The sequence below is a fragment of the Felis catus genome, chromosome A2, assembly GCF_018350175.1.
Source record: "Felis catus isolate Fca126 chromosome A2, F.catus_Fca126_mat1.0, whole genome shotgun sequence".
NCBI lineage: Eukaryota > Metazoa > Chordata > Mammalia > Carnivora > Felidae > Felis > Felis catus.
The window spans coordinates 167,783,785-167,809,396 of NC_058369.1; the positions used below are offsets into that span (position 1 = coordinate 167,783,785).

At 44.2% G+C, this 25,612-nt stretch overlaps 1 protein-coding gene across 1 annotated transcript in view; it reads left to right on the forward strand.

The window, feature by feature from the left end:
• Positions 1 to 25,612, forward strand: part of UBE3C (ubiquitin protein ligase E3C) — a 119,629-nt gene that overhangs the window by 41,507 nt on the left and 52,510 nt on the right. The window contains exons 9-13 of the mRNA XM_003983254.6: positions 618 to 772; positions 4,253 to 4,440; positions 14,693 to 14,779; positions 19,746 to 19,903; positions 20,053 to 20,285. Coding sequence (XP_003983303.3) covers positions 618 to 772; positions 4,253 to 4,440; positions 14,693 to 14,779; positions 19,746 to 19,903; positions 20,053 to 20,285 — 821 coding nt within the window. The remainder of the gene's footprint in view (positions 1 to 617; positions 773 to 4,252; positions 4,441 to 14,692; positions 14,780 to 19,745; positions 19,904 to 20,052; positions 20,286 to 25,612) is intronic.

Below are 25,612 nucleotides of genomic sequence, written 5' to 3' on the forward strand. Positions count from 1 at the left end.
TTGCATTCTGTCTCTGTCTCTCTCAAAAATAAACAGTAAGAAACAATTAAAAATAAATAAACTTAAAAAAACACAGTCTTTAAAAAAAGTGTCTGATTCAGATACATGTTACGAGGCCGCACAGACTAAAAAGAATTTTAAAGTTGAGGGAGAACTGGGGTGCCTGGGTGGCTCAGTTGGTTCAGCATCCGACTTCGGCTCAGGTCATGATCTCATGGTTCATGGGTTCAAGCCCCGCGTCGGGCTCTGTGCTGACAGCTCGGAGCCTGGAGCCTGCTTCGGATTCTATGTCTCCCTCTCTCTCTGCCCCTCCCCTGCTCGCACTCTGTCTCTCTCCGTCTCAAAAAGAAATAAAAACATGAAAAAAAAGTTGAGGGAGAACTGTGAGCGCAGGGATGTTATCCCATTCATGCCAAACTTCCTAATATGTGCCTCTTCTGGAATTATAGCATCTTTTTCTGATGTATTTTAATACATACATCTATACCTGAATTACTAGAATTTTAATACATTCTGGTCAGAAATGTCTCTCTGAGTGTAAGAAGAATGATACCTGAGTTTTCTAGTTTCTTTTTGCTTGCTTTTAACAAAACGTTACCGTCGACTGTTTTCCAAAGGGACCCTCTCTGAGGAAGGACTGCTGGTGTACCTGCGGGTGCTCCAGAGCTCGCTGTCTCGGCTGCCGGCGTCGCCGGCCGGCACAAGCTGTCAGGACCCGGCCAGTGACTCGGAGGACGAGAGTGAAGAGGCGGACAAGCAGCCGAGCGCTCCGGTAAGCTCCCAAGGGCTGCATCGGAGACCACTCCCCCTGATTTTCAGGTCACTCGTAGCTTTGTGTCCGTCCTTCTTCTTAGCTGTGTGACTCCTGCACTGAAGCATTCTTGTAAAACCTTCCCGCTGCAGAAAAAGTCCCTTCCCCTCCACTGCCGTCCTGTCCTTCCCGAGGTCATTGTCCCGGCCATTAGGGAGTGAGGATAGTTCTTCCGCACCTTCTCCTGCGTACAGGTCCGTGTGGGGTTTTCATGCAAAGTAGGCCATGCTGTGCATTAACTTGTTACTTAGGAGATATTTCCTAGAGCTGAAATTGTTGGATTGAAAGGTTAAGTTCCTAGTTTTCAGGAAGGGCATTTACTGTGCACCAAGCACTGTTTTATTTTTAAGAATTTTTTTATAGCAGCTTTATGGAGATACACTTTACCATAAAATTTACCCTTTTAAAAAAATGATGTGCAGTTCAGTGATTTCTCAGTATATTAACCTAAGTGCAGCCACCACCACTCTGATAGAGCATTTTCATGGTCTGCGCAGAAGCCCGGCCCGTCAGCAGCCGCTGCCCCCCACCCTTCGCCCAACCCCAAGGGGAAGAAAAAGGTTAAGTTCTCCCTTACCCTGTCTTGTGAACGCCAAGTCACGTCTCCTGTTAATTTTTGCCAGTTTTGTGGATGGCAAGCATTACGATTTATTTGAAAGTGAATTGCGAGTGCGTCATCACATGCAGTGTAAGTCCTTTTCTCCTGTTTCTTACTCAGCATGATCTGCAGTGTCTTTCCAAGGAATAAAAAGCTTCGCATGATACACATAATTTATGTCTTCGGTGATATATCTGCTGCTGGCCTCTTTTGCTCTTCTTACAGAATTGAAATAACTTGAGATATGGCTGTAATAGGTTTAAATTAAATGTTATATTTTTTTGTTAGGGAATTTCCTGTTGATTAATACCAAATGGAATCCCAGGACGAATATACTGAGGAGTGGTTGGGTTTTCCAGGGGAAGTCAGTGAAAGGCTTGTTAGTACTGCCTTCTGGACACACATAGCTTTGTTAGCAGAGATGAAAACAGTCCTAACAGTACGAGAACACACGTTAGTCCTTGCCCTGAGCTTATGGCTGGGGGAAGGGCTGGTTGATTACAGAGGGGCCGAACGGAATGTTTCGGTGGGTGCTGGGACTCCTGCACCCGTCCAAGCTCAGAACTGCACACCAAAATGTGAATTTTTCTTACGGTAAAAAAAAGAAAAAGTGGGATTCTGTAGCTGGAATGTAGATAAAACTTTTGGTTTTATTTTAATTTTATTAAAAAAAATTTTTTTTTTTTAACATTTATTTACTATCGAGAGACAGAGAGACACAGAGCATGAGCAGGACGGGGCAGATAGAGGGGGAGACACAGAATCCGAAGCAGGCTCCAAGCTCCAAGCTGTCAGCACAGAGCCCAACGCGGGGCTCAAACTCACAAGCTGCGAGATCATGACCTGAGCTGAAGTCAGACACTTAACCGACTGAGCCACCCAGGCGCCCCAAAACTTTTGTTTCTAGAAAACACTTAAAAAAAATTTTTTTTAACATTTATTCATTTTTTGAGTGACAGGGAGAGAGCGTGAGTGGAGGTGGGGCAGAGAGTGAGGAAGACACAGAATCCGAAGCAGGCTCCAGGCTCCTGAGCTGTCGGCACAGAGCCTGACGTGGGGCTCGGAACTCACAAGCCGCGAGATCATGACCTGAGCTGAAGTCGGACGCTTAACCGACTGAGCCACCCAGGCGCCCCATAGAAGACATTTTTTTTTAATGCTTAATTACCTTCTAGAGAATCTGTGAAATTAAAATGCTGTTTATACACAATATAATTTGTACCTATGTGAAGGATGGGGCTATGTCTGTCTGCTGGAGGGATGTTAGGAAACCCCTCCTCACTGGGGACACAGATGTGACAGTGGGATATGAAGACACAGGAAGCGGAAAACACTGAGCTCACTTGCTCGTGGTTACAGTTTTATAATATGTAAAAAGTGCAGCTTGATTTTGTTACCTACATTCGGGGGGGGGGGATTTTACTCCACTTTATTTCTCTTGTGTAATACACAAGGGTTTCAAGGTCTATTTTATTAGATATATAACTTTGTACTTCCATTTCTTTTTCACTCTTTTTCTCTTCATTTTTCCCTGGCCTTGGTTATTATCACTTCTTTCCTGTCCACATTTGGGTTCAGAACCAGTGACCCGGGTGTAGGCCAGGTACTTACAGACTGACTTAAAATCTTTATTTTGGGGTCACATCTTCTGATGGCTGCGTATACATTGCCTTTTCTTTCCTATGATAATTATTTAGAATCTAATTTGATCAAATAGGATTTTTCCAGAGTCAGACTTCACTGTTTGTTTTTTTTTTTTTAATTTTTTTTTTAATCTTTATTTATTTTTGAGAGAGAGAGAGAGACAGAGTGAGAGCAGGGGAGGAACAGAAAGAGAGGGAGACGCAGAATCCGAAGCAGGCTCCAGGCTCCAGGCTCCGAGCTGTCGGCACAGAGCCCAGTGCGGGGCTCAAACCCATGAACCATGACATCATGACCTGAGCCGAAGTCGGACGCTTAACTGACTGAGCCACCCAGGCACCCCCAGACTTCACTGTTTATAGACTCTCAGGTTTCTGTGTAATTGGTTCAGTTCTTTGTGTGTAATTTACTTCAGATGTGTGCACTACTAAATAGTACCAGTGTTCTAACTCCTTTCATTAGGTGCATGTTATTTACAGATTTGAGGTTGGTAGGTAGAATTTATTACTTTTATCTAAAGCAATGTTTTATTTGATAGATTATTATAAATTACATAGATTATACCAGTCTAAGTTTCCAAGCAGGGTAGTCAACAATATCCAGCGTTGTGTATATATGTTCATATTATTATATACTTGGATATATGCATACATCTATGAAACAAGGATATATCTTTGATTAATACCCCAAATAGGTAAATGCGTAACATCTTAGTTCAGGTTTTAATCGGTGAATCAGATCTTTAAAGAAATTAAGATAGAAAAAAATAAATTCTTTGATATCCTATTTTTGCTTAACCTGTGATGTCCTAAATGATTTAAAGTGGAGGTTCTGTCACATGAGAATATTTTCCCACACATGTATGCTTAGTACAATGGCGTCTAAAAATATGAAATAAACATTTCTTAAAATGTCAGTACTGAAAATATTGTCCCATCGGTAGGCAAAAACTGAGCATTTACCGTTCCTGTGTTGTTATGCTGGGCAAAGTTAGTGCCTAAGATAGACAGTGACTATGGATCTCTGGAGAATTTGATTCGGAGAGAGATTGATATGTTCGTTGTGATGTGGGTAACTTTTAGGTAATGGCTCTTCCGTATTTTTACTTGAAGTAAAGTAAGATGTTATGTGTGTTGGGAGCGTAGAGGGTCATTTCTAATAACACGTCGTTCACTTAGAGCAGTTTATCTGGTGTGTTTTAGGAGGATGGGAGGCTGTCCGTACCTTACATAACAGAGGAGTGTCTGAAGAAGTTGGACACGAAACAGCAGACCAACACCCTGTTAAACCTGGTCTGGCGGGACTCAGCCAGCGAGGAGGCCTTCGCTCTGATGGCGTCCATCGGCCACACGCTTATGGTGCAGCATCGGATGGCGGTGCCCAAAGTCAGGCAAGTCTCTGCTGCGGTCACCATGTGAACACCAAAGTGCGCTTTCCTCCCCCCGGTGGTTTGCCCCGGGCTTCATCTGTGTCCGCTTTATGTGCTGTTGTTGTTTTTATTCTTTATTTATGTTTGGGAGACAGACAGACAGAGTGTGACCTGGGGAGGAACAGAGAGACAGGGAGACACAGAATCTGAAGCAGGCTCCAGGCTCTGAGCTGCCAGCACAGAGCCCCACGCGGGGCTCGAACGCACGAACCGTGAGATCATGACCTGAGCCGAAGTCGGATGCTTAACTGACTGAGCCACCCAGGTGCCCCTTATCTGCTGTTTTTTAAAGTTTATTTATTTATTTATTTAGAGAGAGAGAGAGAGAACATTAACCTTACACCTTAAAGAGCTGGAAAAAGAATAGCAAATAAAACTCCAAACCATCAGAAGACGGGAAATAATAAAGATTAGACCAGAAATCAATGCTATTGAAATTAAAAACAAAAACAGTAGAAGAGATCAGTGAAAGCAGGAGCTGGTTCTTTGAAAGAATTGACAAAATTGATAAACCCTTATTAGCCAGTTTGATCAAAAAGAAGAAGGAAAGGACCCTAGTGAATAAAATCAAGAATGAAAGAGGAGAGATCGCAACCAACACAGCAGAAATACAAACAATAATAGAATATTACGAGCAATTATATGCCAATAAGTCGGGTAGTCTGGAAGAAGTGGACAAATTCTTAGAAACATACAAACTATCAAAACTGAAATAGGAAGAAATAGAAACTTTGAGCAGACCTGTAACCAGTAAAGAAATTGAATTCGTAATCAGAAATCTCCCAAAAAACAAGAGTCCAGGGCTGGATGGCTTTCTAGGGGAATTCTACCAAACATTTAGAGAGAAAGAGAGCAAGCAGGGGAGGGACAGAGAGAGAACGGAGAGAGGATCCCACGCAGGCTACACGCTGTCAGCCTGATGCGGGGCTTGAACTCACGATCCGTGTGATTGTGACCTGAGCCGAAATCAAGGGTCAGACACTCAGCCGACTGAGCACCCCCCCAGGCACCCCTGCCCGCTACTTTCTGATGAGATATGATACGGAATATTCAAGTGTGCAGGCGTTTCGTGGAAAATGAAAGTTTGTTTTTCTTTTCTAAACCAACTGATCCTTTGTGAGTCTGTTTCCCTGGCCTGTGAGGCTTTCAAGTGGCCTGTAAATAAGCTTGTTTTTTTAGAGTATCTCGGCAGCGAAAGTGGAGTTTAGTCTTAGCCACCTTTTTTAGACATTGGATTCAAGGCCCCTGGGTGACTCAGTCAGTTGAGTGTCCTGCTCTTGATTTCAGCTCAGGTCATGACCCCAGGGTCATTGATCAGGCCCCACATCGGGCTCTACTCCAGGTGTGGAGCCTACCTAGGCTTCTCTGGCTCTACCTCTGCCCCTCTCCCCTGCTCACGCACTCTCTCTTTCTCTCTGAAATGAAATGAAATGAAATAATAAAATGAAATAATAAAATAAAATAGGGGCACCTGGGTCGTTCAGTCAGTTAAACGTCTGACTTGCTCAGGTCATGATCTTGCGGTTCTTGAGTTCAAGCCCCATGTCGGGCTCTGTGCTGTCAGCGCAGAGCCTGCTTAGGATCCTCTGTCCCCCTCTCTCTGCCCCGCCCCTGCTCATTTTCTGTCTGTCTGTCTCTCTTTCTCAAAAATAAATATTACAAAAAAAACAACAACAACATTTGAACCTAAGGTTTAAAAGTAAATAAATAAAAATAAAACAAAGTCTATTTCAAACAAATAAACAAACAGGCAAACCCATTGGACTCATGCCTGCATTGTAGACCCGGTATGTTACATGTCTCTTTGGCTTCCCTGTAGGACTTTTTCCCAGCTTGCCCTTGACAACTTACTCCAGCACTCTGACATTTTTGTTTTTCTAAACTTTGAAATAAGCTTTTGGAAGGTACAAAACAACACATACAAATTAAAATGTGGCTGATTTGTGTTTAGGTAAGCGTGCCTATAATCTGGAAACATTTTTCTTTACTTTGAGCGATAGGTTAGTGGTTGCTTGAAAATTTAACAGAAAAGTATTTAACAGAGCACATGGGGCAGAAATCCGCACTGGCCCCGGTAGGAGCTAAGGGACCCGTGTCATCTAGCGGCCTGCTGAAAGGCGCTGTCTGTTGTTGGTAACTCTTGTGTTATGTCAGATGATTTATGTTACCCTAAAGAATCCTCTTCTGGTTTTGTAAAATGCTGTCCTGTAACATGAAAAGAGCTGTTTCTTTTGGCTAGGAAGGCATTCTTTGAAATGAACTGTATGCAGAGAACACATCATCAGCTGAAACTGCCTTGTAAACACTAATACAGCCAGCTAATTAGGTGCTGTCTTAGCCCCGGTGTTTATTACTGCTGGAGGAAGTAAGAGGGCAGTGAGACTGCCACCCCTCGGTTAGGTAATTAGCTCTCTGTAGGCTAATTGCATTAGAGCAGGATGTGAGTTCTGAGGATCATAGCAGCCGAACTGGGACGCTCGCTTTTATTGTCGCACAAAGTCCACTGCTTTGGACAGTAATTACTGGAGTTAAATGCACCAGTGCCCTGCTCTGAGGTTCGCTGGTGAACTGTTTCCAAAAGGTGTTTAATGGGTACAGGAGCTTTATACATAGCCTTTTTTATGAGTACAGCACCTATTTCCTCTAAGAAACTACTCTAGGAATTTTATTTATGGTTTAAATATATTAGGGTTTAAGTATTTAGAATGTTTTTCTTAGCTCATGAAAGCAAATAGGCTTACTCTAACTGTTGTAGATTTTAACTGCTTTCAGGTTTTGTGGGTTGTTGTTGTTTTAAGGTATTTAAAAGATGATTAGTAAATTCCAGGGCCGATAACTCACTCTCAGCGCCTCCCAGGCTTGTATAAATCCCTCCTATTTTCAAGGTTGGGATTTGCAGTCTTAATTTCTGTTTAATGTTGATTGTCAGGATGGTTTTTTTTTTCTTCTTTTTCTTTTTTTTCTTTTTCTTCTTTTTCTTCTGATTGTCAGGATGTTAGAGGAATATGAAAGCCCTTTTTACATTGATGTGGTAAGATTTCCAAGGTATATGTTCAAGTGAAAAAAAGGAAGATACAGAATATAAATAATAACCTACTTTTGTGTCAGAAATGTGGAAAGAGGAGAAATGTATTTTTGTATTTGCATGAAAAGTCTTGGACGCGTACACAGGAAATTCACAAAAATGAGTATTCACATGTCTGGCTGTGCTTTGGGGACCAAGGCGGGGGCAGCACGGACTTTTTGCCATTTCTTTCTGATATGGTTTTGAGTTCCAGGTCATGTGAATTACTTAAATTTTTAACAGCGCCATAATAAATGAGTTTGCCACCGACTTTTATGAGAGAAAATTTGTAAATCTTACCAGTGGACTTGGGAATTCGAATAAATATTTGGATGTAAAGCTAGTTTTTCCTTAAGAAAATGTATTCTTGGTGCCTGGCTGACTCAGTGGAGTGTGCAACTCTTGATCTCCAGGTCGTGAGTTCAAGCCCCACGTTGGGTATAGAGATTACTTAAAAATAAAATCTTTGGGGCGCCTGGGTAGCTCAGTCGGTTGAGCGACCGACTTCGTCTCAGGTCATGATCTCACAGTGCGTGAGTTCGAGCCTCGTGTTGGGCTCTGGGCTCACAGCTCGGACCCTGGAACCTGCTTCGGATTCTGTTTCTCCCTCTCTCTCTGCCCCTCCCCCCACTCACACTCTTTCTCTGTCTCTGTCTCTGTCTCTCAAAAATAAATATTAAAATTAAAAAATAAAAATAAAATAAAATCTTAAGAAAGAAAATGTATTCACTCTTTTTAATATGAGTAAATACTAAGTGGCCATGTGGTGAAAGGAAAAGAAAGAAGTCAGTCTCCCAGTATCCAGAGAAGTAAGCCCAGCAAAGTGAGCATTAAGTGGACACTTGGGGGTGGCCAGAGTCCAGCGCCCAGCTCTAACCCTGGCTGACTCCGAACCTGGCTTGGTGGGCAGTGGGTTAGTGTTTTCATTGAATGGAGTTCTGTTGTTCAGAAGCGTTGCGGGTTGAGCCGAGGACGGTGCCCTTCTGCCCGTCGGTGGCCGCGCCTCACCCCGCTGAGCGGAGACACCCCAGTGCCCCTCCAGCGTCCCCCCCTCCCATGACCTTCTGCACGGCGTCTGCCCCTCCTCTTTCTTCTTGAACCTCCTTCACCCGTCACCTTCGCAGATGCTGTTCTCGGGAAGTTTCCTTTGCTGCTGGGCTTTTTCTCCGTTTCCTCCGCGGGCGGCTCTTTGTCTCTGTGTTTCAGCGTTTCCTGAACTTCTTTGACTCACTTCTTTTGCTCATTTCTTCACTTCCTCAGTTTTGTCCTACTTATTTGCTTCTCTGAGTGATAGAAGTGGCTTCAGCCACGTTTGGGAACTCCAGACTCCGACTGAACTGCTTAACGGGGGCTGTCCTCAGCGCATTCTACACCGCCTCAGATTGAGTTGAGCATTTTTCTCCAAAATCTGGGGCTCAAGCTGGGGAGCCACTAGCAAAATGTGGCTACTTCGCTTCAATTCAGATGAAATAAAAATACAAACCCAGTTCCTCAGCCCCACCGCTTGCCACATTTCAAGCGCTCAGTAGTCACGTGTGGCTGGCCAGCGGCCACCGCGTCGGATCGCGCGGCAGAGACCCTTTCCGGCATCGCAGAAAGTTCTGTTGGACCGCGCTGCTGTGGCCTTGGGCTTGGATTCGCTCCTTTCTTGGTAATCCCCCACATGCATTCAGTCCCTGTGGTGCGTGGGTGCTGTATTCTCTGTGCCCCGTGTCGCCAGAGACACAACCCTGTTACTCTCCGGCTCAGGTGTCCGCCTGGCGTCCCCTTTGCTTTCAGGAAAAATTCACGTTCCTTAGTTTATGGATTTGTTCGTTATCCTTTCCTTACCGAACGTTCGGTTACCTCTCTAACTTTATTTGTAGCTACAAAATGCTTTTGCCCCAACCATGCTTGTGTGGCCTCGCCTCCACCGAGTTTCATGCCTCTCGCCTTTTGCCCCTGCTGGACTCCGTCCAGAATGCCTCTTCCCTCCGTGCCTTATCTTTCCTGGCCGAATTGTCTGTTAGATTCATGCTAAGGCGATCATCTGTCAGAAGCCTTCTTGGGGCGTCTGGGGCGCTCAGTTGGTCAAGCGTCCGACTCTTGATTTTGGCTCAGGTCGTGATCTTACGGTTCGTGAGTTTGAGCCCCACATCGGGCTCTGCGCTGCCAGTCCAGAGCCTGCTTCAGATTCTCCTTCTCCCTCTCTCTCTCTGCCCCCCCCCTCCTGTGCTGTCTCTGTCTCTCTCAAAATGAATAAAATAAACCTTTTTTTAAAAAAAGAAGCCTTCCTGAGTTATTTAGTGAGATGTCACCTGTAACTCCAGCTTGCAGTGAAATTTTCATTTTAGGGTCGATACTTCTGGTAAAGTACTGATGTCAGGAGGTGGGCTTACAGTCCGGGTATGCAGACGGGCTAGTTCTTGGGGCTTAGCTCTCCTGTTTCATGGATTTCTAAAACCTTTGAAATGAAGTTTTAAAGATAATGCCTTAGAGATCACAAAGGTTGATATTATAATTTGCCTGTGGTTTTCTTGTAAAGACATCAAATCCTAAGGCCTCCCAGATCAATTTTATTACAACATGTGCTTGATTTTTCTTTCTTTCTTTTTTATATATATATAAATTTTTTTAAACATTTTATTTATTTTTGAGAGAGCACAAGCAAGGAGGAGGGGCAGAGAGAGGGAGGAGACACAGAATGGGAAGCAGGCTCGAGGCTCTGAGCTGTCAGCACAAAGCCCGATGTGTGGCTCAAATTCATGAACTGTGAGATCATGACCTGAGCTGAAGTCGGATGCTCCACTGACTGAGCCCCCCAGGTGCCCCTGTGCTTGATTTTTCTAAGAAAAACTAATAGAATGAGCCAGCTTAATTGTGTCTTATGTTATTAATGGTTGTGATGTAGCTAATTGTGTGCTCTGAAAATGCATGGCTGTTGCCTCATCAGTTTTCTGAATGTGATAACACACTCCTTAGCTCTGATTCATAAGCTCATATATGTAATAATTTGAAGTAGAATGATTCTGCACATGACTTCAGTGGAAAAAAATAACAGATTTGTGTTCTATTTTATAGTTTAGATTATGCTGTTCTTGTTTTTGTAAATACATTTTTATCATTTCTTTTGAAAATACTGAGGTTATCTCCCTACAGAGAAACAAATTTATTTTTTGCCTGTGACTTCATGCTTGCTTTTATTATCAGTGATATTTTCTGTATAATCAATACATTTAATTTGCTACTGATTCATGTTAAAATTTTCTGTTGTAAAAGTCAAACAAGATTTGTGAGCTTCTGAACATTTCAGCACATAATGATTTTATTATTAAGTCTATTTTGAAGTCATGTATAGATTATAAAGAAATTGATAGTAGTTATTGTTAGACGCACCCAGTTAATAAAGTGGTGTTGATTTGGTCAAATTTAGCAGTGAGTGAGTTTTGAAACTTCTAAGAATTTTCTAAATTTTTATGAGTGATAATTGATTCACAGGAAATACAAGTCAACTTGGCAAAAGCACACATGAAGGCTGTGTTGATCTTCTTGAGTGTGTTTTTTAAGAGTAGTGTTAAGGAATGATAAGGAAAGCACTGAAGGTCATTAATGCTGTTTTCCCAGTTTTATTTTATTTTATTTTATTTTATTTTATTTTATTTTATTTTATTTATTGATGTTTGTTTATTTTTGAGAGAGAGATAGAGCAGGAACAGAGGAGGGGCAGAGAGAAGGAGACACAGAATCCGAAGCAGGCTCCAGGCTCTGAGCTATCAGCACAGAGCCTGACATGGGGCTCGAACCCACGAGCTGTGAGATCATGACCTGAGCCGAGTCGGACGCTTAACCGACCGAGCCACCCAGGCGCCCGTGTTTTCCCCCATCTTTAAAAAAAAATGTTTTTTTTAACGTTTATCCATTTTTTGATAGAGACGGAGCGTGAGTGGGTTAGGGGCAGAGAGAGAGGGAGACACAGAAGCAGAAGCAGGCTCCAGGCTCTAAGCTGTCAGCACAGAGCCCGACGCGGGGCTCGAACCCACGAGCTGTGAGATCATGACCTGAGCTGAAGTCGGACACCTAACGGACTGAGACACCCAGGCGCCCCTTCCCCCATTTTAATGAGACTGTAGTATGAGGGAAAGTTCAGTCTGTTCAATTTTAAATAAAAGCAGTTGTCAGGAAGAGGGGAATGGTCTGTGTAAACCTGTGTGGTCTTAGCACTGGAACGTTAATAGAGCTGCATGCCTGAAGCTTCTCTTGATTCTGAGCTTTCAGTTTGTGAAGAAAACTTTTTTGGCAAGTTGCCTCAAACTGAAATACGCCTTAAAACTTTTATAATAATTAAGGAAATTTAGAATTTATTTTCAATCTCACATTTTCTCCGGGGTGAAACGTTGCGTATGTATTTTAATACTACTCTTGTTAATAACGTGATACTTTCAGCAGGAAAAGCACTACGTCTGTAGCTGTGTCTACAAGAGGCGAATGGACTCTGGGTGGTGACTTGTCATATTTCTTTTACCTGTGACACCTTTATGTGCGGAGGAGGTGTCTGAGAATGCCTTTCCTGCCTGTGTGTGAGCTGGTGTCCCCCACTGTGTCCTCTTTAATAACTTAATAGTCTTGCAGACAACAGGCCTGAATTTATGACCTGGGTTGAAAATGTTGCCCTTTACTAATTAACTCATAGGTTTATCTCAGCTAAATAAAACTTCATGGGTAATTTGGAATATATCCCAGTTTACATAAAGAACATGTTACTTCCTTACCTTTTAGCAGTAAAGCCCCAAACTAAATAACCTTCAGTGATTTATAAAAATGTTTCTGTAAAATGTTTATTTATTTATTTTGAGAGAGCGCGAGAGGGTGTGAGCAGGGCAGGGGAGTCCCAGGCAGGCTTCTCACTGTCAGCGAGGAGCCCTCACAACCATGAGATCATGCCCTGAGCTGAAATCAAGAGTCAGACGCCTAACTGACCGGGCCACCCAGGCACCTCTGTAATTTATAAACATGTTTAATAATCTGTTTTATTTTTGCCTACTGATTAATTTAGGTAATGCAGTTCTTTCAAAGTTAAATCTGAAATACAGCGTTTGCTATGTGGCCATTAAAATGGTGTTTCAGAAGCATAGATCTTTATGTGGAAAGTTGGTAATGATAGTCGTAAGGGGGACTGCGCTGTCAGACGGTGTGCTGAGAGATGCCTTTCTGCTTGTGTGTGCACACCTCGTATCTGGAGATCTGTCCCAGGGTGTTAAGTCTGGGTGTCTGTGGGAAGATAGCAGGAAATGTTGCCAATGCCCTTTGGCTGTGTCGTTGTGTTGCTCTTAAGAGAGAAGAGCAAAGGAGACACGAGATGAAAATACGGAATCTCTCACATTTCTGACGTGCTTGAGTTTCAGTATTCATATTTAACACGATTTTAAGTAATCTTGTTGCTATCAGTAAAATTACACTAGATAATGTATTTTTGAAAGAACTAACAAGGCGAGCAAATATGACCTTCTAGAATTCTTCTATGCTGTAAGTTTGGGGTTTTTGTAGCTTTTTTCTCTCTTTGTTTTACATGTGGTTGTTTGGACGTCCTTCGTAGTCTGTGAAAGTCCGTAAAGGCAGGAAAGTCAACATTTAACACTCTTCACGTGTTAGGTGTGTGGTAAGCATTTTAAATATCTCAGAGATGGAGCAGGCACTATTTTTTTAAGCTTATTTATCTGTTTTGAGAGAGAGAGAGAGAGAATGAGCCAGGGAGGGGCGGGGGGGGAGGGAGCACCCGGAGAGAGAGCTGTCTTCATTAGCGCAGAGCCCGACCTGGGGCTCGATCTCACAAATCGTGGGATCATGACCTGAGCTGAAATCAAGAGTCGGACGCTTAACCGACAGCCACCCCCCCCCCAGGCGCCCCTCATTGTTCGTGGTCGTTTCTTATGAGGAGAAGTAGAAGTGGTCTCAGGGCCGCTGGGGCTTGTGGCCACACCCCTGAGGAGACCGAAGGGCCCTCTGTTCCTCCGGAGTCTGGCACTGGTTCCTGCCACGAGCCGGCTTGACAAATTGGGGTCGGATTCCGGCTCGGAGGTGACTCAGTGTGAGCTTTGGCACCCCACCCGACAGGTGTAGGACTGGTGCTTGGTCCACAGGCACTTGAAACGTGGGGTTCTGCTCTCCTAGGAGCTTCATCTGCACGTTCTCCTTCCAGAATCCTCCCTAACGTGTCCTCTCATGCCGCTGACCACGTTTATGTTCCTTGGTTCTGCAAAAACCACCTTTGTTTTTGCCCTTCTACTTTCTCGTTCTAAGATGATTCTAAAGTAAGGTGACGTTCCTTTCTTAAAGCCCTGTTTTCCTACTATCCTAAACCATTTTACTGTCATTTAATCCCACAAGTTTGAAATTTAATTTTTGACTCCTACACTTCTAAAACCGTTTTATGCAAGTTTTTTTCTTATTACAACACTGTGATGAGCAAGTATGTCCTATTACACACAGGCACTGTGCACCATGGAGTTAGAGTTCGGTAAGCCTCTGCCTTTATCCCCAAAGGTTTTTAGGCTTTTTAATCAAGTCGATATTATACGGGAGGGTTTTTAAAAACCTTTAAAATATACTTTTATTTATTTTTGTTTGTTTACTTGTTTTCAGAGTGTGTGCGCACGTGCGCACATGCAGGGGAAAGGCAGAGAGGGAGAGCCCCATGTGGGGCTTGATCCCACAAACCGTCAGATCATGACTTGAGCCGAAATCAAGTCTGATGCTTAACCGACGGAGCCACCCAGGCGCCCCATTTGAATTTTGACATGTTAGTTAACGTTAAAAAACATGTATTTATATGTTTGTTTCAAGAATGATGACTTAAAACGAGGCAGCGGTTTCAAAATGTTAAATACACATTAGTAACACATGGTATTTGCTCTGAAGCAGCCCGTGTCCTTCTCTTGGTGCAGGACCGTTGCTCTGGAGCATGCACGTGGACCGATGGCGTCTGGGACTCACCAGTGACTCCCAGTCACACTCAGCAAGCAGCCCGGGGTGGGAAGCATGCTGTTTGTGGGTTAATACAGACATTTTCTGAATTGTACATTTATCTTTTGTTTATAGTTTTCTTTAATTTTGAAGAAATATATTGAATGAATATGCACTTATTCTCACTTTTTTACCCCTGTTCCTTTTTAGGCTTCTCTACAGTTTAGCCTTTAATGCCAGGTTTCTGAGACACCTGTGGTTTCTCATATCTTCTATGACAACACGGACGATCACAGGGTATGTGCTGCGTGGACTTATAAATTGAGCTTAACTTGAAGCACGTGGGAAGTCGTGACCTAATAAAGATATTGTAAGATGGTATTTTAAAGTACTATTTTATGTAAGAAAAATTCTAGATGGTCTCAATTTTATAAAAAGAAATTAATGCCTAATTTACAGTTATCTGTATATATTAAGCGGATGGCTTTATTTGAAAGTACATTTGTTTTTAAAATCCTAGTCATTTTTTTTCAGCCACAGGCTTGATATTTCTTTGTTCCATATGACTTTCATATATTTTTGATAGTGAAAATATAGAGCTGAAGCAAATTTAACACCATTACAGACATTAAAACGTAAAATATTATAGAAGTTGCTTTTTGAAACTTTTGTTTGTGTAATTAGGTTTTTCTTTTTTTTTAATATGAAATTTATTGTCAAATTGGTTTCCATACAACACCCAGTGCTCATCCCACCAGGTGCCCTCCTCAATGCCCATCACCCACCCTCCCTTCCCTCCCACCCCCCATCAACCCTCAGTTTATCCTCAGTTTTTAAGAGTCTCTTATGGTTTGGCTCCCTCCCTCCCTAACTTCTTTTTCTCCTTCCCCTCCCCCATGATTTTTCTTATATGAATCGGCACGTAACTTAAGTTCTAGAATCTTTAATATACACATTTTAATTGTATGTGTACTAAGCAGAGAATTTAATGTTCACACATCCTTCATGGTGAGCTGACGTAGCCTAGCGTCCCATCGAATCTCTCCTCCATCAGGAGTCCGCGCTAACCCCTCTCTGCCAACCCCTCTCTGCCGTAACAGCGAAAATGAAGCATGTGGCTCAGGCAACCAGAGACTGCACTTCCAGAATGCACTTCCAGAATGCTGGCAGTTACAGCGGCCTGCAGCCTGTCTGGCCTATCTGACGAAGGACAGACACATCTCACCTTCAGGGCGAGAGTTTGGAAGGCATTGCCTTGGCATTGCCCGCCTCTCTCTGTCTCTCTCGCCCCGCCCCACCCTGCCCTTTCCCTTCCCTTCCCCTCCCTCCCTCCCTCCCTCCCTCCCTCCCTCCCTCCCTCCCTTCCCTTCCCTTCCCCTCCCTCCCTCCCTTCGACAGGAAGTTGAAACAGTTTTTGGTGAGTGAGGATGAGGTGCCCAAAATGCAGACATGCACCGGGCTGGTCTGAGAGGTGTCAGGTAGTGACACACAGAGAAAGGATGACCACGTTTGCTGCCTTTGTCTCCCGGTCAGCTCCTGGGCAGCAGGAGACCATATGCGAGGCATCTGTACAAGCTAGTCTTACAATAAGAGGGGATGTCAGTTCGTTGATAGTTTTACTTTGAGTGACATACTTGGTTTTCTTCGTTTAATGTTACTGCATCTGGAGTGAGCAGAGGGAGCTTATAATGATCCCGCAGCAGCTGATGACACTCCTAGAGGTGACATGAACAGGGAGGAGCGGCCGAGATGGGAGAGAACCTTGGATGCCTTAGTGTCTAGAGAAATTCTTTTACATCCTTTCCTTCTCAGATAAAAATGTAGGGCTTTCATGTGTGTTTGGTTTCATTTTTTGGTGCCTTTCAGCCACTTACGGCTGTGCCGGCCTTGGCACATGACGGGTTTGTTTAGCGCAAAAGATCAGGGATCGCTGGGGCAGGAAGTGATCTTCGGGCTCCGAGTGTTTCAGCTTAGCGACCTGCCCCGGCCCGCGCTGTGCCTGACGGCCGCCTGGGGTGCACAGTGTCTGGCTTGTAAGGAGGTGGGGTCGTGGTGTGAAGGAAAATGAGGTGTTATTAATTATAGCAAACTGCTAATACTACTTTATAAGTTGGTGAATTTCACAAAAGTTTTAAAACTCATTGCTTAGAAGCCAGTTGGAGAATTTGGGTTTCATTTTCCATATTGAATTAAAGTCCCTCAAGAAACTTATGATGGGATACGTACTAGGATTGTGTTAATAATCTGTAAGTTTCTTGAATTTACCATTGGAGTAAAATTTAAAATATAAATACCTGATTTTCCTGAAACTGGCATTGAGTTAGCTTGGAAATCGTTTCATAACAAGACTTCCGCTGGGACCTCTGAGTTCTAAGGGTCATGACGAGTGTGTGAAAACGTACATTTCTTTGTGACCCCCGAGTCTCGCCGGCCTGGGTTAGAAGCCCAGGGGTCTGTGACCTCACAGGCTCTTGGGTGATTGGGGTGCAGCTGACCCCAAACGACCACGTGGCTGGCTGGCTTGTCTTTGTTGTGAGACATCCCTTTACCATCGCGGGAGGGGCTTTGCCGGGTCACGGCCTGGGCGGTCATTTCTCTGACCCCAAGGCTGGAGTGGTGCCTCGTTGTCTCTAACTCTGTGGGGACTGTTCTCATTATGAATTCTTGTCACACTGACACCAGTAGTAAGTAGTACTGACAGTAGTCTAAGTATTGCTCTTAAAACTCGTTTTAGGTGAGGGGCCTGGGTGGCTCAGTTGGTTGAGAGCCTCTCAATTTCGGCTCAGGTCATGACCTCATAGTTCATGGGATCGAGCCCCAAGTCAGGCTCTGTGTTGACGGCATGAAGCTGGCTTGGGATTCTCTCTCTGTCTCCCTTTCTGCCCTTCCCCCGTGCATGTTCTCCCTCTCGCTCTCCTCAAAATGAATAAACTTAAAAAAATACTTTAGCATGCTCTACCGACTGAGCCAGCCAGGTGCACCTTCCCTACCTTTTCTGTTAAGAAAACAACAACAATAAACCTTCCACCAAAGCCATAAAAAAAAAATATTAAAAAACCAACCTCATTTTAGGCAGGAAAGCATTCAGTAGAAACTTCTGTAGCAGAGAAACCTTGATCCAAGGAGGAGTGGTTGCTGCAGCCCGGGGTGGGAGCCTCGTCCAGAGGGCGTGTCCAGAGGGGAGGGGTCACCCGTGGCCCCAGCGATGCTCGTGTGGCAGCCAGCTCTCCAAGTTCTGAACCAGTGTCTTTTCCATTACAGTAAATTATGGACTTTTTATTTGCACATAAGTCTTTGTGATTGACCTGTTTTTAGAGGAATACCTGAGTCAGTGTTTACGGCCAAAAGAATGGTCAGCGGAGAGTCAAGAAACGTGTGTGCTGGAGGGACCAGAGGCACACATCTGACCCTTCTTGCCGGCCACAGTTTCTGTCGTTAAAATGAAGACGATTCATTCCTTTTGCTTACCTCATGGGGGTCAAGGAGAAAAAAGCAGCTCATGTTGAATAATCGCCCTCCTCTCCTTTAGGGAACGCGTGTCAGCATCTTACGTGTGCTGGCGCATACGTGCGTGACCGGTGGTGGCGATTAAGGGCGGGGACTGCTGACAGGCTAACAGCTGGAAGCTGGTGTCTCACTCTTCCGGGTTCAGGAAATAACCTTCTCCACCTTGTAGCCCTGAACTCGACCTGTCCCGTGTCCCCCAAAACAGCATCTGCCCGTCACTGTCATCTGTTCTTTGGGGAGCTCTGCAAGGGAACCAAAAGATACAATCCATTTTTATTAATACAACAAAACACGTGACGTTAAACTTTCTTCCTGCTGTACGTCAGCACGATTTTACTGTGTGGATGGCCCAGGACTAGGTTTGGGGGGCGGGGGGTCCCTGGGGAGGAGGAGGACTGGCCGGTTCAAAGGGCGCCCCCACGCCTCTTGTATCCTAACATAAAGAGCCTTTCTTTGTCATCTGGCTTTGGCCACGAGGTAGGATGCTTGTCCTCTGTCCCTTGGGGCACGTCCTCACTGCGTTTTTATTTTGGACAGACCCCTTACATCCATCACTTCACCGAGCTGCTGTCGAGTGCTGTGGGTACACACAGCAGGATGGCTCGCTCAGGCTGTGTTTCTTCTGCGGGACAGCCGAGTTCACACTGCACATCTGGGTCCCTGTTCTCACGGCCCTGCTGGTGGCGGTGCTGTCCCCTGAAGTGGGCCCCGTGGACACCCTAACGCTCCAGGCCGCTCAGGCCAGCTCACCGGAGCCCCGCTAGGAATAACAGTACATTTGCCTGGCCTTACCTTCTGCTTCGGGCTCTCACGTAACTTGGCAGTGGTGGGCAACCGATTGGTAACTTGTGGCTCCTTATTCCTGGTCACAGTTCACCTGATTCACACCTGTGGTTTTGTGGAAATAAGTGTTCGAGTATAAACGTATGTGGATGAAGATGAGCCGGTGATCACACACGACACCTGCCTGTTCAGGGTTGGCGGGACACGCTGAGGGGACCGTGGGGCTTGATAGACGTGGGCGTGCTTACACGTGACCCTCCGTTCCCTGGATGGTCAGCAGGACAAGGGGCCACATTTGACCAAGAGAGGACGGGACAGGTTCCAGGTGGCGGAAGTAATGTAGTAGCTCTCAGCTCCTGACCCGTGACAGAGACTCTGGGGCGCCCCGCAGACGGCCTTACTTGAGATCAGCCCTCCTGGTACAAGCAGGGGCGCTAACGGGAGCTGGTGAGGGAACTTGCGGAGTGGAAACAGGGCCCAGCACAGAGGAGGGGAACCTTTATTCCTGAAGGTTCTGGTCAGGGTTCCATACTCGGCCGTTTTGAATGTTCCCAAATGTAAGTCACTGGGTAAATTTTTCATGAGACCAACTTGATACTTTGTTAAATCCGTTAAGTAGAGAGGGGAGAAAGGGGACAGTTTTCAACATAGAAATAAAGTCTGTGTCTTTAACAGTGGCATTACTTACTATGACCTCTCTCTGGGGACCGCTGGCTCGCTCGGTGACTGGATTCGTCCAGTTGATCACGGTGGCAGGAACATTAGTAAGGAGTGGTGGGTTGTGTCCTGCTTTTTAATTTGAGTTATTTACGAACCCATGTTGTTAGAAGGACTTGCCTTCTCTTGAAGTAGTTCAGTTGCTAATGGGAATGTTATTCTCCCTGATTATGCTTGTCTGACGGCCTGTCTTAACTCATTCCCAAATGGAAACTGACCTTAAAGTCATTGTGGTTCTTTTTGCTCCCATTTCAAGGTCGATGGTGCCACTGCTCCAGGTGATATCTCGGGGCTCCCCTATGTCTTTGGAAGACTCCAATCGAATCATCCCTCTCTTCTACCTGTTCAGCTCTTTGTTCAGTCACTCGCTAATTTCCATACATGACAGTGAGTTCTTCGGGGACCCCATAGAAGGTAAGAGTTTTGCGGAATCTGGGTTTTTTTGGCTTCACTGCCTGTCTGTTTTCATAGATGATAGAAAGGTTTTAAACCTCTTAAGCCTCTCACTGTGTTGAGAAATGAGAAAAAACACGTATGATAGAATATGGAACTGTGTTTCTCAGTTGTAGGTCAGAGACAATCGTCAATGATGCCTTTTACCCTAGAAGAGCTGATAATGTTGTCTCGCTGCCTTCGAGATGCGTGCCTAGGGATCATCAAGTTGGCTTATCCAGAAACCAAGCCAGAAGTTCGAGAAGAGTATATTACAGCATTTCAAAGTATTGGGGTTACAACTAATTCTGAAATGCAACAGTGTATACAAATGGAACAGAAGCGATGGATTCAGTTATTTAAGGTATAGAATATGCGGGGGTGTGTGTGTGTGTGTGTGTGTGTGTGTGTGTGTGTGTGTGTGTGTGTTTAGGAGGTCACACAATGTACAAACGTGTCCTGACTTGATTCATTTCATAAAAACAGAAGGACAGGTTTGCATCCGGCATCGTTCTTAATTTGCAAAACTTTTTTAAATGAAGAAAATTCATTTTCATTTTACTTTTGCCTTCTTTTAAAACCTTGCGTTTACATTGTTACATGCATCATTTATAAGTTGCTCTAAGTACTTTTAGTGACCGGATGAAGTATAAATAAAATTTTAAAATATTTTCATTTTCATTTTTCACCAAAAGATCTCTTACAGATTTTTTTTTTTAATCTCCTAAGAAATTGATTAAGAAAAGTGGGATAAGGGGCACCTGGGTGGCTCAGTCGGTTAAGCCTCCGACTTCGGCTCTGATCATGATCTCATGGTTCGTGAGTTCAAGCCCCACGTCGGGCTCTGTGCTGACACTTCAGAGCCTGGAGCCTGCTTCGGATTCTGTGTCTCCTCTCTCTGCCCCCTCCCCTGCTCACACTCTCTCTCTCTCTCTCTCTCTCAAAAATTAAAAACAACAACAACAAAAAAAAAACATTTAAAAAAAAGGTGTGATAAAGTCATTAATGTAACGTAAGTTGCGTGTAAATTATTTTAGGATATCTTCATTTTTACCCATGCCCAAAGAGAAGTTACGGGTTGCCGTGGCTGGAATGCTGGCAGGAAATCCCCACCAGTGCGAGTATCACTGAGGGTAGAAAAAAAGAAAAGATAAAGGGTGCTTGACTTGCCATGAAATTTCTGCAGCAAACACATCCAGTCAGCTAAAATCGCTCATTAAGGGAGTGGGAGCAGAAGAAGTGCATTTTCCAAATTGAATGCTGGATTTACAGTCCGTTTGATACCCGCGACCCCTCGCGCACTAATGTGCGGCTCAAATCATCAGCTGTCCCTCCAGGTCTTTTATCACTGCTTTTGTCAAGCTATCTATTTAATTGAAAGAAGTTAATTGAATGAAAATGATCAACTAAGCTTGTATTAATATTGCTAATGGAACTTTCTTCTTGGCCATGTTTGGAGAAAGATGTCAAGCTAGACTTTAGGAAAGGCCCATTAATGCTCGCACTTAACCTGATGGGCTAATTAAGGACTGCTTATTCATCCGACGAGTGCACGATAGTCTCTATCCAGCCCATTGTGCCGGATTTTACAACACATTTCACTTAGGAGCATGAGCATTAGTAGCAGTGAGAGTAACTGATAATGTTTTGATTGCACTGAACACAGTACTAATGCATCATTGAATTTATAATTTGTGCAGATTGATGTAATATATGTTTGCACAATTTATTTTAATTACCTATCTCTGCATTCCCAAGTAAACTCTAAAGGTCACATGTTGAACCCTTAATATATCCATTCTTAAGGAGTGACAGTTTTGCAACTTTTCTAAGTTAAAAATAAGCTGTCTAACCCATTTAAAACTTAAAATTCTTATGTAAACTTTTCCTGGATATGTGTATTATGGTGGCATATGCGTTTTTCTTTAAGTATTTAATTAAACTCTGGGATCTTTGTTAATAAAGCTTTCCATTATGTAGGATATCAGGTTTGTGTGCACTATCAGATAATCTCATTATTTTATAGCACCTACTGAGAACCTCATAATTTTCACATGGCAGGCTTATCTTTAGGACTTAGAAATCTCAGAATTTAATAATTCTGTATAAGATATTTCCCCCTGGCCTTGTTTTGCTTTAGCAGTAAATGAAAACTCTGTAGTGAATTTTTTCTTCTGCCTTAAAATGACTCGTTACCACTTGATTAAGGATTGAAGTTTTTAGGAATTAGGGTGAAGGTTCACTTTTGTGGTACGGGATTGTTTTAGGTTTGAAATCGAGTGGTTACAAAGACCTGGGTTTAGAACAGAATTGTTTGAAAGACAGTTTTTCGAACAGGATTCCTGTTCTTTGGGGAAAAGAAACCTTCTTCATACTCTCTGCTGTTAAGCTGAGCCCCCAAAATAATGAAAAATCGAGGCATAGTTTTTGAGTAGAAAAGGGTTTTTTCCGTGTAAGAAAAAATTATCTTTCACATGACATCAAAAGAATTACCTCCCAGTGGGTACCGTGTCCCAGGCGGTAGTCTCAGAGCTGTACATGTGTTAATTCTGCCAGGAAGATGCCATCATTGGCCCCATTTTACAGATGAGGCCGCATGGCCGCCGGTGAATAGAACCGGCATCCGAACCCGGCCGCTACTCCGCACCCCCCTCGGAAGACTACGAAAATAGAATGCTAGCATTTCATAGGTATTTTAGTGCCAAATTTGAATTGAAGAATTCGAGGCAGAAGCAACCAGAAAGGTAAAAGCATTTGGCCCGTGATTTCCTGCCTTCCGCTGATGGTGACAGAATTGCAAATGATGAGGCCTGACTCCTCCGGCCGGCAGCCATTTTCATTTTTCAGTCTTACGATGGGCCTTTCAGACTGATTTCTGTGAGAGGCCCTGCTGGCTGGTCACAGACCATAGAATTTTAAGTGGATAGAGTCATCTTTCTTTGTCACTCTAAGAATTGAGGTCAGTTGCTAGGCCCCGCATTGACACTGCTAAAACAGTTTATGCATTTATCAAATTTATAAACTCCTCTTGAGGCGTAATTTACAGGTCTAATTACTTGAGCCCTATCAGGAGATAGGAAGTCCTGTGTGATGCGGCTTCTGTGGGAGCTGTCGCCTACATAGGAGTCCCCTACCCGGAAGGTGGGGGCCTGGGGAGCAGGGAAGAGACTTCCGGAGCCTCTCTCGTCTGCACACCTCTGCGTGGAGAGACGGAGGTCTGTATTGTGAGTGATGTTCACTTTCTCGGTGGCTGGTTTTATTTTTCAGGCTCAAAAAGAATCGTTTAAGAAGTGAACATTAAAACAACAGCAGTGCCCTAACGCGGCCCTAGCGTGCCGCCGTCAACTGTCACTGTTAGGCACGCGACGCACCTTTGTTCTTGCAGGGTAGTGTCACTTCCTTTCCGGTCTTTGAAGGTTTTTGTTTAGTTTCTGACTACTGAATAAAATGGGTACTTTCAGAAGTAATTTTGTAGTGTTTTAGACATCCTGGAGAACCCGGTTGTCTTTAAAGATACACCGGTTTTCGCAGGTCGTAACTAAAGGCTTTATAAAACTTGGCTAACCTGACATCAGTCCACAGCGGACGCTTCGTGACCTCGGGGTTGGGGCTCCGCTACCACCAGTTATCTGAACACTATTATGGGAAGTAATAGAACATGAAAAACAATTGTGTGTATTTCTGAAGGTTTACTTACATAATTTTTTTAGTTATTGAGCGTGTATTTAAGGTGTAGATCTAGCACGGGCAGACATGATATGGTGGACGAGAGCGAAACATACCAAATAAATACAGTGCTGTTGTATTTATAGCTGTCGAAGCCTGCTGAGAGTGTCTGTGGGGCTGGGCACACCTGGTTATTCCAGTAGGTGCGTGTTTGTGTTCTGTTTGACTTCCTATTTCTTAACACACTAGTAGTCAAGGATCTCCCGGGGAACAGTTAAAAACAATTGACTGGCTTTACCTCAAAGAATTGAATGAAAATCACTGTTGCTGGTACCTCTGCCCAGGCATTCATCAACAGAAGATTTTGGGGCACTTGGCTGGCTCAGTTGGTTAAGCATCAGACTTACGCTTTCAGCTCAGTCGTGATCTCACAGTTTGTGAGTTCAAGCCCTGACAGCTCACTGACAGCAAGGAGCCTGCTTGGGATTCTCTCTCCCCCTCTCTCTTTCTGCCCTCCTCACTCCCAAAATAAATAAACTTTAACAAAAAACAAAAAAACCCAGGAGATTTCAATATGCAGCCAGGGTTAAGAACCATAGGCCTCACTGTGTAAAGAAATCACTTGGGGCAGATATATATAACCTTTGATCTCATATAGCAAAAGTAGGCTTACTGTGACGTAGGTCCTGTGTATTTATTTATTTTTATTATTTTTTTTAATGTTTATTTACTTTTGAGGGGTGGGGGGAAGGGGCAGAGCGAGAGGGAGACACAGAATCCAAAGCAGGCTCCAGGCTCCAGGCTCCGAGCTGTCAGCACAGAACCTGACGCGGGGCTTGAACCCATGAACCCATGACCTGAGCCGAAGTCGGACACTTAACTGAGCCACCCAGGCGCCCCGAATGTTTATTTATTCTTTGAGAGAGAGAGAGAGAGAGAGAGAGAGAGAGAGAGAGAATGACCATGAGTGGGGGAGGGGCAGAGAGAGAGGGAGACACAGAATCCGAAGCAGCTCCAGGCTCCGAGCTGTCAGCACAGAGCCTGACGCCGGGCTCAAACCCATGAACCGTGAGATCATGACCTGAGCCAAAGTTGAACACTTAACCAACTGAGCCACCCAGGTGCCCCTCTGATTGTTTTTGAGTTTATCTATTTTAGAGAGAGAGCGCACAGGATTGCACCAGAGGGGGAGGAGCAGTGAGAGAGAGAATCCTGAGCAGGCTCCATACCGTCAGTGCAAAGCCTGACATGGGCTCTATCCCCCAACTGTGAGATCGTGACCTGAGCCAAAATCAAGAGTCAGACAGACGATCAACCCATTGAGACACTGGGCGCCCCAACAAATTTTAGATTTAAGCAGGAACTAAATTTTAGATTTAAGTCAGGGCGCCTGGGCGGCTCGGTTGGTTGAGCGTCCAACTCTTGATGTCAGTCGGCTCAGGTCATGATGCTGCTGTTGTGAGATTGAGTCCCTCACTGGGCATGGAATCCGCTTCAGAGTCCCTCTCCCTTGCCCTGTGTCCTTTCCCCCATCACGCGCGTGTACGTGCACACGCTTTCTCTAAAAAATAAAAAAAATCTAAAATTCCTTCTGTTTTGGTACAGGCTTCTTTAGTGTGCATGTCTGTACCAGAAAATTTAATAAAATTAACTGAGAGCAAAACTGCCCTCTGATCTCAGCAGTGGCTGTTAATCCAGTTCGAAATTGGTGCCCCAGTTCTCCTTACCTTTCACAGTCTTTAGTCGATTTATGTAACTTTTTAATGGTCACCTCCACATTCCTTTCCGATACTAAATATTTGTACAGCAGTTGAGTTTGTGGCCCTGAAAATGCATGCAGGGAGCAGGAATGTGATCGGGGGTGATTTGACATCACAAATGGACCCCGTTAAAGTTTTGCGGTTTCTTAAAATTTGCATTTTTCTTTGAAACTTAGACTAGTTTAAATGGAGGAAGTGTTTTTAGTTGAATTTAAAATATGGGATTTGACATTTCTAAAAAAGGATTTTGGGAATTGGTTCCGGG